General features: G+C 51.2%; 3 protein-coding genes and 1 non-coding gene across 4 annotated transcripts, besides 1 other annotated feature; 3 read left to right on the forward strand and 1 right to left on the reverse strand.

Annotated features, from left to right (window-relative positions):
- Positions 1 to 449: 449 nt before the first annotated feature.
- ACLA_061310 (putative polyketide synthase) lies at positions 450 to 8,512 on the forward strand (the record flags this gene model as incomplete). Its single annotated transcript, XM_001273595.1, has 7 exons — positions 450 to 722; positions 799 to 885; positions 941 to 998; positions 1,059 to 1,392; positions 1,466 to 2,544; positions 2,600 to 7,278; positions 7,337 to 8,512. The coding sequence occupies 7 exons, from the start codon at positions 450 to 452 to the stop codon at positions 8,510 to 8,512; spliced, it is 7,686 nt and encodes a 2,561-aa protein (XP_001273596.1).
- Positions 8,513 to 9,774: 1,262 nt separating this feature from the next.
- ACLA_061320 lies at positions 9,775 to 9,862 on the forward strand. The gene has a single exon. It is a non-coding gene; the product is annotated as a tRNA-Asp (tRNA).
- A 575-nt stretch (positions 9,863 to 10,437) lies between these two features.
- Positions 10,438 to 11,031, forward strand: ACLA_061330 (putative cell surface protein; the record flags this gene model as incomplete). Its single annotated transcript, XM_001273596.1, has 1 exon — positions 10,438 to 11,031. One exon carries the CDS (start codon positions 10,438 to 10,440, stop codon positions 11,029 to 11,031), a length of 594 nt encoding a protein of 197 aa, XP_001273597.1.
- Positions 11,032 to 11,591: 560 nt separating this feature from the next.
- Positions 11,592 to 11,616: a microsatellite.
- Positions 11,617 to 12,707: 1,091 nt separating this feature from the next.
- On the reverse strand, positions 12,708 to 12,902 carry ACLA_061340 (uncharacterized protein; the record flags this gene model as incomplete). The annotated part of the gene is made up of 1 exon (XM_001273597.1): positions 12,708 to 12,902. The coding sequence occupies one exon, from the start codon at positions 12,900 to 12,902 to the stop codon at positions 12,708 to 12,710; it is 195 nt and encodes a 64-aa protein (XP_001273598.1).
- Positions 12,903 to 12,906: the final 4 nt, after the last annotated feature.

A 12,906-nucleotide genomic window follows, 5' to 3' on the forward strand; every position in this document is an offset into this window, starting at 1 on the left:
TTTGCTGGCATTCTCCAATCGCCGTTGACGGCAGACATCTATGGGTATTCCGACTATTGCCATCCGTTCAGCCATCAGGTATCGGAATATCCGAGCAATCTTCCATTATTACTGCTCAACGGTTGGAAAACGCCCGTTGGAACTCGGATGTTTCCTCTTTGGGAAATCCGAAGCTAAGAAACACACCATGTGGGCAAGGTCCATGCGCAGTGCTAACGGAACTCCACCACGGACACTACGAGAGAGAAGAGGACAAGGCTTGGATAGACGAATAGGAATAGGATGCTTCTAAGCTTCACCCCCAAAGTCGCAAAATATATCACCAGTGTACAGAGTCTCTATATATATAATAGGATATTGGCTGTGTGTTCAAGTCTTGCCAAACCCGGGACTGCCTAGATTCCCAAGAAAACAAGCAGTGAAATATACGTGATTTTAAGCTACTGAACATGGCTCCAATTTCCAACCCTAACCCAACTCAACCAGGCGACTCCCCCAGAACCAACGGAGTTACCATGAATGGCAGCGAGTTGCCACGGCAACATGCACCCTCAGTCCCCATTGCGATTGTGGGCATGGCTTGCCGCTTCAGTGGGAACGTCAGGAATCCTACTCAGTTGTGGGAACTCTGTGCGAATGGGAAGGATGGCTGGTCTCCCATCCCCGATTCGCGCTTTGATGTGAAGTCGCTGTATCATCCTGATAATTCAAAAGCTGGCAGAGTAAGTTTCTTCATTCTATGGCATGCCCGCAAACCGGGAAGGGTCATTGTGTCAATGAGGGCTGACGTATATGCAGAGCCATGTTATTGGTGGCTACTTTCTGGATGATGATATCGCTTGTTTTGATGCCGCCTTTTTTAATTTGGCCTCAGATGTCGCTAGTGTAAGTAGGGCCTCATGATGCCCCGAGCGTCGACGAAGCTGACGTCGAGAAACAGGGTCTTGACCCTCAAGCCAGACTGTTGCTCGAGACTGTCTACGAAGCAACAGAAGATGGTTAGCGCCTTGGTCCCTTATGCTTCTGTCAAGAATTGTCGGATAAGCTGACCCGCTTAGCTGGCATCCCTCTAAACAAGCTCGCTGGCACCAATACATCGGTCTATACCGGAACATTCAACAAAGATTACCATGAAATCCAGACCAAGGATGCCGAGGTTTTGACCCGCTCCTTTCTCGCCGGCACAGGCACCGCAATGCTCTCCAACCGCGTCTCGCACTTCTTTGATTTGCAAGGACCAAGTCTTTCCATCGACACGGGCTGCTCGTCGGGCCTGGTGGCAGTCCACCAAGCGTGCCAGAGCATTCGCACTGGGGAGAGCAACATTTCAATTGTCGGTGCTTCTAGTACACTCCTTAGTCAAGATGCTTTCATTTCGGCATCCACTATTGGGTAAGTGCGAGTTTGCTGCATTGCCTGCATCAATCTCTTCCACCAGAACATGACTGACAGGAAGTCTTGATAGTGCCATTGGTTCCGAAGGCAAATGCTTCGCCTGGGACAGTCGTGCTGCCGGCTACGGCCGTGGTGAGGGTGTAGCGGCACTCATTCTCAAACCTCTGGATGCCGCGCTGCTCGCTGGTGACCAAATCCATGCCGTCATCAAGGACAGCGGAGTCAACCAAGACGGCAAGACGACCACAATTACCTCCCCATCTGCTGACGCCCAGGTCAACTTGATTGAACAATGCTACCGTCGTGCAGGGCTTGATATCGCTCAGACTGGCTACGTGGAGGCTCACATGACCGGCACAGCGGCTGGGGATCCCGTTGAGGCCGAGGCAATTGCGAGAACCTTTGGAAAGGCTCGTCAGGCAGATGACAAGGTACTGGTTGGCTCTGTGAAGACAAATGTTGGCCACACCGAGCCCGTTAGTGGTCTTGCAGCCGTTATCAAGACTACATTTGCGTTGAAAACAGCATCGATCCCTCCGAACCTCAACTATGAGACTCCGAATCCAAGTATTGACCTTGATAAGGGCCATTTGGAGGTGCCGACACGGTTAACGCCATGGCCGGAAGACAAGATCCTTCGCGCTTCAATCAACAATTTTGGTTATGGTGGAACGAACGCTCACGTCATCTTGGAGCCTGCGCCAGCCCCAACAGCAATTTATCACCTGAATGGACAGTCGACATCTGAAGGAAGTCGATCGGGTGATAACTCGCGCGTTTTCGTGGTCAGCGCGAGGGACTCTGCCGCCTGTCGGACTGTGATGGACCGTCTTGCTTCTCATATTATTAAGACGTCACCATCGCCAGAGAGCCTTGCTTATACGCTCAATGAGCGTCGATCACTACACCCCTGGGTTGCTGCTGTCCGGGCCACGTCAATTGAAGACCTGGCTGAACGACTCCGAGAGTCGGAACGCAAGCCCTCATTTGCGTATAAAAAGCCACGTTTAGGGTTTGTGTTCAATGGCCAGGGTGCCCAATGGCATGCAATGGCTAGAGAACTTCTTACCGTGTACCCTGTTTTTGGCCATGCCATCTCTAATGCGGGCAAGATCCTGAAGGAATACGGGGCCTCTTGGTCATTGATCGGTAAGACCTTAATCCAACCTCCAACATATCAAGCTTGCTCACAATACATTGGCAGATGAACTTAATCGTGATGAAACCTCGACACGAGTATCCGAAATCCATTTGAGTCAGCCGATTAGCGTCGCCATTCAGCTCGGCCTCGTCGATCTGCTCAAGTCCTGGGGCATCACCCCTTCTGCCATCACCAGCCATTCCAGTGGTGAAATTGCCGCGGCCTATGCAGCCGGAGCGCTGCCTTTCGAACAGGCACTCGGTGTGGCATATTACCGTGGCGAGCTAGCCCGCAAGCAACTCAAAGTGTGCTCCCTTACGGGTGGAATGCTTGCCGTAGGCATTGACCAACAGAGTGCTGAGCGACACATCGCTGAAATCACCCCTAGCGGTGGTGTCGTCGTAGCTTGTGTCAACAGCCCCAGCAGCGTTACCCTCTCCGGAGACTTGGACACTCTCGGCGAGATTGCTGCTAGGTTCGAAAAAGAGGGAGTATTTACCAGGAAGCTCAAGGTCCCCATGGCCTATCACTCCCACCACATGATGCCTATGGTGGCTGAATATACCGAACGCCTGGAGGAATTGCTTGACCTTCCCGTGACGCCGGAATGGAATGGCCCCCTGTTTGTATCGCCGGTAACGGGTGAGGCTGTGACGGCAGTCAAGACATTCGGGGCCGAACACTGGGTCCAAAATTTGACCAAGCCGGTTCAATTCAGTCGGGCATTTGAGAACATGTGCTTCAGCTCATCGGACTCTTCAGCTCCTTCTGCCAATGTTGATCTTATTTTAGAGATCGGGCCTCACAGCACCTTGGCTGGCCCAATTCGCCAGATCCTGAAGGGAAAAGATGTCAAAATGCCCTATGCGTCATGTCTCAGACGGCCAATCAATGCCGTGGAGACAATGCAAGACCTCGCATGTGAGCTATTGTCTCAGGGCTATCCAGTGGATCTCAAGTCGGTCAACTCTCCTATTGGGGATGCTCACCATACCTTTGTGGCCAATCTGCCCTCTTATCCGTGGAATCACTCAACTCGCTTTTGGGTGGAGCCAAGGATTGCCAAAGAGCAGCGGTTCAAGAAATTCCCTCCTCACGAGCTACTGGGCACGCCTCTGAATGGATCGAACGCTCTCACTCCCACTTGGAGAAACTTCCTACGTCTTTCGGAGATTGAATGGCTTAAGGATCATCAGATCGATGATACAGTTGTGTTCCCTGGCGCCGGGTACATTGCCATGGCCATTGAGGCCATACGGCTTATCACCGATCCTTCTGAGAGCACAATTCGGAAGTACCGGCTGCGAGACATCGACATTATGAATGCCTTGGTGCTTCCCGACTCCGAAATGGGAGTGGAAGTGCAACTCCAGCTGCGTCGTTGCAGCGACAGAGAGCTTGACCACGAAGGCTGGTATCAATTCGAACTCTTCTCTCTGGCGAGTGCCGATGCACCGTGGATTGAGCACTGCAAAGGGTATGTCACCGTTGAAACTGAGAGCGAGACTCGAATCATCGCGCTCAATGATGGGCGCGAGATTTCACGCGAAGATGCCTTTTTTGCCGACGGTGTTGATCCATGCCCTATCGACATTGATTCCCTTTTCGCTGGTTTGCGTAAGCGCGGAATCTACCACGGTCCGCTCTTCCAGAATATCATTGACAGTCACGCAGCTCGTAACAGAGCAATTACGAATTTCGCAATCTCAGACATCGCTTGCCAGGAGCATGAGTATGTTCTGCATCCCACTACGCTGGACTCTATTCTGCAATCGTCGTTTAGCAGCCTGCCAGATGATATTGGGCAGGACTCCATGGTTCTTCCTCGTTCGATTCGTACAATCGATGTTCCGTGGAACTTCAAGAGACAAGGTGGTGAGAGATTGAGAGCTTTGAGTGAGATGGTCACAGGAGATACGCGTGGCTATTCATCAGACATAACGGTCGTGTCTGATAATTCCGATGCAACCCGCTCTTTCCTTGAAATCAAGGATTTCTTTGGCTCGGCAATTCCTCGTCGTGTCCAAGATTCAGGCGAGGAGGCGGGCATCTGCTCTATCAACTGCTGGGAATTGGATATCCTTCACAACCCTCCCGCCTCTTTCAGAGAATCCATGGTCATTCCAGTGAAAGACCATGAGATTGAGCAAGAGAGGAAACTGAGCCGGATGTCCTACATCTTCATCCATGACGCTGCCGCGGAACTTGAATCCCAAGAGTCCGAGTCCTGGCAATGGCACCACAAGCGATTGTACGCTTGGATGAGAGAGGTTGTGACACTTGGTGAAGCCGGAAAACTCGGACCCAACAGTCAGTTATGGTCTAAGCTAAGCCCAGGTGCGAAGAGGATCCTGGCGGACGAGCTCAGCGCAGGGAATGCGGCTGGTCGACTCACTGTTCGGATTGGAGAAAAGCTCGCGAGCATTATCCGCGGAGACATTATGCCGCTTGAGCTGATGATGGAGGGTGATCTCCTGAATCAATTTTACATGCAGCACGAGGCTCTCAAGACCCGATCCTACTCGCATCTCGCTCGCGTTGCGGAGCTATACGCAGTGAAGAATCCTGGCGCCAATATCTTGGAGATTGGAGGCGGTACAGGAGGAGCGACAAGTACGATCCTTGAGGCTTTCGGCAAGAGAGGTTCTGACAACGGTACTATCCTCGGTCATTATACCTTCACAGACATTTCGCCAGGCTTCTTTGAGGCCGCAAGAGAGAAGTTTGCCCCGTGGGCAAGGATGATGGATTTCAAGAAACTCGACATTGAAATTGACCCGCTCGCACAATCCTTTACTTCTGGCAGCTTCGATCTCATTGTGGCGGCCTCTGTGCTTCATGCGACCAAGAACCTCCATACGACCATGAAGCATGTGCGGAAGATGCTCAAGCCGGGTGGCACGCTGTTGCTCATCGAGGCTACTGCCGATCGTCTTGAAGGGCAGCTCATCTTCGGGACCTTGCCGGGGTGGTGGCTTGGAGAAGAGCCTGAGCGGCAGAAGAGTCCCAATGCTCCATTCGAGATGTGGGATCGCGTCCTGCGGGATACTGGATTCACCGGCGTTGACTTTGAAATCAGCGACTATGAGGAACCTGAGTTCCAGTCAGCGCGTGTCATGCTATCGAGGACTTCCGCAACGGTGCAAGCGCCCATCTCCATTGTGGTTGAGGACAAGACGGCGGAGGATCCCCAGGAGTGGTTGGCAGAGCTATCCGATGCAATTCGAGAGAAAACAGGCGTTTTGCCCAAGCTCGTGGACCTGAGTGACGTTGATTCATTCAAAGACACAGTCTGCATTGTTGCCCTTGAAATGGGAAATCCGTTTGTGCACAGCATGGATGCAGACGCCTTCCAAAAGCTCAAGAGCCTTCTCCTTCTCTCCAGTGGCGTACTCTGGCTCAGCTGTGGTGGCCTTGTTCATTCCCAGAACCCAGCCTTCTCGGCTTCGGAGGGTCTTCTGCGAACCATGAGACAAGAGGATTCTCACACACGATGGATCCGACTGGGCTTTGAAAACGACGAAAATCCGTGGACAAGCGGCAAGATTGGACACGTCATTCATGTGTTGGAGCGGTCATTCGACAAGGACGCCGAGACAAGCAACATTGAATGGGAGTACTCAGTGGCAGATTCCCAGCTTCATGTGCCCAGGATCTTCCCCGAGAAAACTCTGGATGCCATTGCCAGGGACCTTAAACTTCCTCTTGAGCCTGCGCTTGAAGCATTCCATCAGCCTGACAAGCCCCTGGTATGGGAGACGTCGCCGAGCACGGGCCTGGACCCATACTTCGTGGAGAATCCAGTGATCCTATCTACGGATGTGCCAAGTGGGATGGTGGAAGTGGAGGCAAGAGCTTTTGGCCTAAATTTCCGTGAGGTGATGGTTGCGCTGGGCCAGCTGGAAGAGCCCCTGACGGGCTACGAGTGCTCCGGCATCATCACCCGTCTAGGTCCCAATACGGAGCAAAGCGGTTTGAAGGTTGGCGACCGCGTTGCAGCATTGTGCAAGGGCCGTATTGCGAGCAAGGGACGAACTTACTGGACTTCGGTTGTCAAGGTGCCGGACGAGATGCCTTCGAAAATGGCAGCCTCATTCCCAGCGGCTTACACCACGGCTTATGGCAGTCTAATTCAAGTCGCAGGACTTCAGAAGGGCGAATCAGTGCTCATCCATGCTGCATCCGGTGCAACTGGCCAAGCCGCGATTGTCATTGCGCAGCATGTTGGAGCAGAGGTCTTCGCTACCTGCAGCACTGAAGGGAAGCGAGACCTGCTCGTCGAACACTACGGCATCAAACCTGATCATATCTTTGCCAGCCGTTCTGGAAGTTTTGCTGCGGGTATCATGACTAAAACAAATGGCAAGGGAGTCGATGTAATTCTTAACTCTCTGTCTGGGCCGCTGTTGAAGGCATCTTGGGATTGCATGGCCCGCTTCGGCCGCTTTGTTGATATCACGAAGGTGGATATGGAGGCCAACCGCTGGTTACAAACAGCCCCATTCAGCCGCTGTTCCATGTTCTCGAGTTTCGACCTGTTGCAGCTTACTGAGTGTCGTGGCAGACTGACGCACGCGGCGCTGTCGGAGAGTCTCAACATCATCCGTGAGCGTGGAATCTCTCCTGTGCACCCCATTACGCCGTACCCAATCTCCGAGATGGCCACGGCCATGCGTCAAATGCAAGGAGGAATGCACATGGGCAAGCTGGTCCTCGTACCGCATGATGAGGATAGAATCAAGGTACGTAATGATTTCTTTTTCTCTCCTTTCTCGATTTCAGCTGATCAGTGTTCAACAGCTCATCCGCCGCCCATCGCCCGTCTCACTGGATAGCCCTGGTGAGACCTATTTGGTCGTCGGCGGACTAGGTGGTATTGGCCGTGCCATTGCGACGTGGATGATTGAAAACGGTGCGAAGAACTTGGTGCTCGTCTCACGCCATGCCACATCCCATCCCGAAGCCCCTGCGCTTGCCAAGATGGCCGAGACGGCAGGATGCCGGCTCCAGATCCACGATTGCGACGTTTCAAATGAGATGAGTCTGCTGCAACTGATCCGTGACTGCTCGGAGACATTGCCCCCGTTCCGCGGAGTGATCAACGGAGCCATGGTACTCGACGACACTGTCCTGGAACGCATGACATTCGAACAATGGAGCAATGCTGTCCGGCCGAAGATCCACAGCAGCTGGAATCTCCATACGCATCTTCCCAACCTGGCGTTCTTTGTCATGTTGTCATCCGTGGCTGGTGTGGCCGGGCACATGTCCCAGGCCAACTATTCCGCTGGCAACTCCTTTGAGGATGCCCTTGCTCGATACCGAACGGCGCGCGGTCTACCGGCCGTGACCATCGACCTCGGTGCTGTCAAGTCGGTTGGGTACGTGGCAGATAGAGAAGCCAGTGGCGACGACCGGCTGCGGGCACGAGTCGAGAATGTCGGTTTTGGCTCCGTCGATCTGGATCATGTATTGCGGATGGTTGGACATGGAATCAGTGAGTCTCTGCGCCAGTCGCCATCGCAGAGCCAGGTCATTGTTGGGCCCAACTTCCACACCCTCGCCAGCGAGTCAGTCATGAGCCATGACAGACGATTCGGTACGCTCCGCATTGCCAGCCAGCGGGGAATCGAGACAGCCGCCACATCCACCAGTAAGACCTCTACGGCCGCGCTCGCGCAAGCACTCTCCAAGGCCTCGACTCTCACCGAGGCCGTGGCACTGCTGGTCCAGGCGATCGTGGCCAAGATTGCAGAAATCTTCAATATTCCCCTCTCGGATATTGACGCGGAGTTGCCGATGTCGCGCTACGGCGTCGATTCCCTCGTCGCTGTGGAACTACGTAACTGGCTGAGCAGCGGCGCAAAGGCTAAAGTCACTGTCTTTGATATCCTCCAGAGCGCATCGCTGAACGAGTTCGGTGCGTTGGTGGCGAGCAGGAGTGAGGATTTGACGTCCAGGGAGCTGCCAGCATAGGTGTTGGTAATGCTCACTGATGAAGGAATGAGCGCAGACGGGAAATCCCTGGACAGAGTAGTCATGAGGTGCAAAAGATATGTTTAGATTGGAGAATACACTGGTGCGGACCATTAGCAGAGGGAATATACAGATCAGCTGACCTTATACATATGGTTTCTGTTATGAGCGCGGCTGTCTCAAGTTAGCACTTGACCATGTTGGAAGTACCAAATAAAGCCATATTGTACTTTTCATACTCATCAATCGAAACTTTGCCGGTTTGATGGGGAAAATCTGCGTGAGTCGTCGTGTTGGTTACTGAATCGGTTCAGTGTTGAGTGACGAAGCATGGAGTGATTTATCTATGGTATGGTATCGCGAGTAATGGTGCGCAAATGGAGTTTGAGGGGGGAAATTCAGTGTCCCCCCATATCAGAAAAAAAAGTACTCCCATCATCTTGGAGTGGCGCCGGAACGCTATTCTACCATGCCCTGGATGTTAGATATAGGCTAGGCTCTTGTTGTCGGGGAGAAGGATGTACGTGGTGATATGTTGTTATATCGACGAGGCCTTCAATTGAAATTCCTGACGACATGAGAATGGGATCCTCGGTGTCGTTCTTACCCCTTTGCCTTTTCGATCAGCTGTTCGTCTTTGTCGGTTTTGGGAAGCATGGTGTGTTGGTTCAGAGGGGCTCTGACCTTTGCTGAATGCTGGGTTGTTTGATTGCTTGGGGTTATTGAGCATAATAAATCCCAGACTGTTTCCAATAAGATACGAACTTGTGACTCTATTCTGGTTTATAACTCGTGTTGTCTGCAATACGAATCTCCGTAGGCCAATGATATGACCTCATCGCCGAGGAAATACGAACACATGGCAACTCTTTTGGGTGATGACAGGACTTTCGGCTCTAATTTCCGAACGAGTGTATCTATCTGTCTGATCTGGTGGACAGACCACTGTTGGGATTTTGATATAGTGGTGGGAAATCATCACTGTAGTCGTATCTAGAAGGCTCTAATATATATATATCCTCACCTTCAGAACAAACACAGTATAGTGTCACCAAATGTACAAGGGAGTCTCAACCAATCATCATTAGACTGAATATAGAGAAACAATGTACATGACATGTCTAAGGACAAAAAATAGGATAGATAGTAGTGAAGTGGTAAAATAGTTGACAGCTGGATGATGGAAATGTTGATAACTTTCAATTTAGAAAATGACAACAGGGTGGGTTATAATGCCAAATATGGGTCGACCTAATAAGAAGTCCTCGATGGTCTAACGGTCATGATTTCCGCTTGTCACTCGAATGAGAACGAGCGCGGGAGACCAGGGTTCGACTCCCTGTCGGGGAGATTTCTTTTTTTTTTTCCTTTTTTTTGGTTGCCTCCTGTCGTATAATTGTATATTTCCCACACTCTCTTCGTTTTCCGCCATATCTCGACAAATCTTGATGGAAATGGCGTTATAGACTCTATCTAGCCCATGTATCCGTATCTTGATTGCCGTCAGGGGCTCACTGTATCATCCATCATCCGCCAGGTTTATCTGTACAAGCCTAACACATTCAATGATCATGTTTCAGCCTCAAGTCTGGTGTCCCTTCGCTTAGCCCACAATTGATAACCGACGTAAATGTAATCTCTGAGAGTTTAATAGTACGCAATCTAGACCGTCGAACCCCCCACAACAGGGAACAAACTTCAACCCCATACCATTATCCATATAATGCGCGTGGATCCCCAGGCCCTGTCCCTGATTCTCCACTGTAAACATTCTTTGAACGTCTCCCTATCACTCTTTCATTCGAGGCGTTTCTCTACTAAATTGTCACTCTTTTCTTTAAAGCAATAGTCGCTCGTTAAGTACGCAACAAGCACCACAGCTCATTCACCACATCCCACCAACTAACAGCCATTCCCCCAGCAAAATGAAATTCCTCTCGCTCGTCCTGGCGACCACCCTCGCCACCTCCGCCTACGCCCGCACCGACCTGGCAGGCTGCGTCTCCTCTCAGACCCGCAACCAATGGAACGAAGCCAGCATGATCTGGTACGTTCCCGAGACCGGTGAGATCTGCGACATCCCGGACTGCGGCGGCGGTCGCGCTCCGCCCAAGCATGACAATCCCGCCTGTCCCGGCCAGTACACGGGGACCGCGACCTACGAGCCTAGCTACCTGCCCGGCTACGGGCCCGGTGCGGTCGCTTCTACCAGTACGCTGGCGGCGACTGCGAGCGCGAGCGCAACGACTACCGCGGGTGACTCCACGATGACGACTGGGGAGGCGAGTGGCGTGACGGCGGCGACGAGCAGTGTGGTGGTATCCTCTGGGGCGAGTGTGACTGCGTCGGATGCGAGCTCGACCTCGAAGCCGGGACAGAAGACGGGAAGCTCGTCTGCTGCGGCGTCGGGTACGAGTGGTTCGGCGGGTGCGCAGCAGACGGGCAATGGGGCGGATATGCTGAAGTGGAATGCTGTCGGGGCTGTGGCTGCTGTTGCGCTGGCGGCGGTGGCCTTGTAAATGCAGGATATAGGGGTTATTTTGGGGCGAATATTAATACTACTATATTAGGAAAAGACTATAGTATAATTATAATTAAGACTAGTAGATAGTTAAAGAATTATATAAAATTCCTAAGGAGAGAGAAGAGATATATTTTACTTAATTTTATAAGAATAAATTTATTAATTACATGAATAGATTTACCTATTATAAATTAAAGGGGAGGGGGGGGTTGAGTATGAGAAAATGATCACTGGCGTGCTGTAAAAGCATCTCTGTTGCTTTGAATCAATATCTTCCAGACAGTCGCATAGATATAGCCTTGCGCTGGAACTTATCGAGAAAAAAAGTTTACGGGGGAGATACTGATTGGCAAAAAAAAAAAAAACATACAACAGCCGGGATTCGCTGGTGGTCACCCACCCAACTACTAACCGGCCGGCGCGTGGCTTAAGTACGGCTGAGCGGACGGGAAGCCCTGTTCTCCACACCCTATGGTCGTATGTGCTAGAAGTAGTTAAAAGGTGGTTTATATAGGACGGAAATGGGAGAATGGAGAGGAAGATAGAATTATGGGATGAGTGATTGATTGATTGATTGATTTGAGCCCTTGGCTGACACGAGGAGATAGTAAAATGGTCGGATTCGAGAGAACGATATGAGGACTATGTTTCTTCTGTGGCTAAAGAGAGAACTCTGCTTTATATATAGTTCATCCCACACCGCTATATACATCTTCTGCAGATTCCCGCTTCCAAGATATAGTTCGACATTGCCTCTGGTAGATCATACATTTGACCAAGAGCAAAAGTCTCCGTGTGCAGAAGGCTATCTCTTAATCGCGGCAAAACCCCCCAATAGTATCCTGTGGCTTCGGAGCTTGAATCAGGGGTGGGACTTCAAGTTGAGTAATCACAAAATCAGTGCAGGTCGACATACAAACACTACTACGTATATGGGAACGCCCAATAGTTTAATCTATGAATTTGACTATCTTCCTTCCCACTAGCCTAGTTGGGAAGCTCCTACTATTCTGATCTAGATAAGAATCTTCAGATATAGTAGTAAAACCCAATGAGAAGCATTGGGATCTCTCTTAGCACGACCAACTTTATCTTCGTCCGGAAATCGATCTGCATGATAGTGGAGCAGACACAGTGGAGTGGAATTTCCTGATCAGGCTGATTATCTCATTAGGATGTAACTAGATACCTATAGTTAACGAGATGTTTGCACTACACAACGTGATGGGCTCCCACTTATAGGTTGAGGTAAGCACTGCGTGGTTCAGATGGTTGGGTATGGTGATGCTCTGCGAATATTGGGACGTCCGTTCACCTCCCACACAGGTGGCTGCCTCATAGCTTTTGAGGAGGGGGTAAGGGATGAACTGAGAGATCGATGAGACTTAGGGCTAGTAGCCATATTGTTCAGGTCACACTGCTTGCTTGAGAGTGCAAATCCGGATTGGCTTAGAATTTATAAAACTTTGGTATGCGCGATTCTCCCAACGAACCAAGGGACGATGACGTGCCAATAGATGTTCTGGGAAAATGGCTTAAACCATCGATTGAATTGCATTGCTGCTATTCTGCTTGTTCAAGCCTTACCTCACAGAGAACAGTTTACGTTCCCCGAACCAGTCGGCATCTGAACCAGTGTCTGTTAGTGCTATGAACTACTCCTCTTCGGCCTCAAAGAGCGCCCAAGGCATCTTCTTTGATCAAGTCCGCTGCCCTCTCCGCTAACGCGTAGACTGTAGCAATGATATTGCCACTCAGCTGGGAAGGAATCACACTGGCGTCCACAATCCGAAGACCATCCACACCGCAAACTCTCAACCGGTCGTTTCTTCCAGCCAGTAAGTTCCAAACCCATGTGCTGGCCATACTG

Source organism: Aspergillus clavatus, genomic scaffold (assembly GCF_000002715.2).
Source record: "Aspergillus clavatus NRRL 1 1099423829796 genomic scaffold, whole genome shotgun sequence".
In the NCBI taxonomy this organism is placed as follows: Eukaryota; Fungi; Ascomycota; class Eurotiomycetes; order Eurotiales; family Aspergillaceae; genus Aspergillus; species Aspergillus clavatus.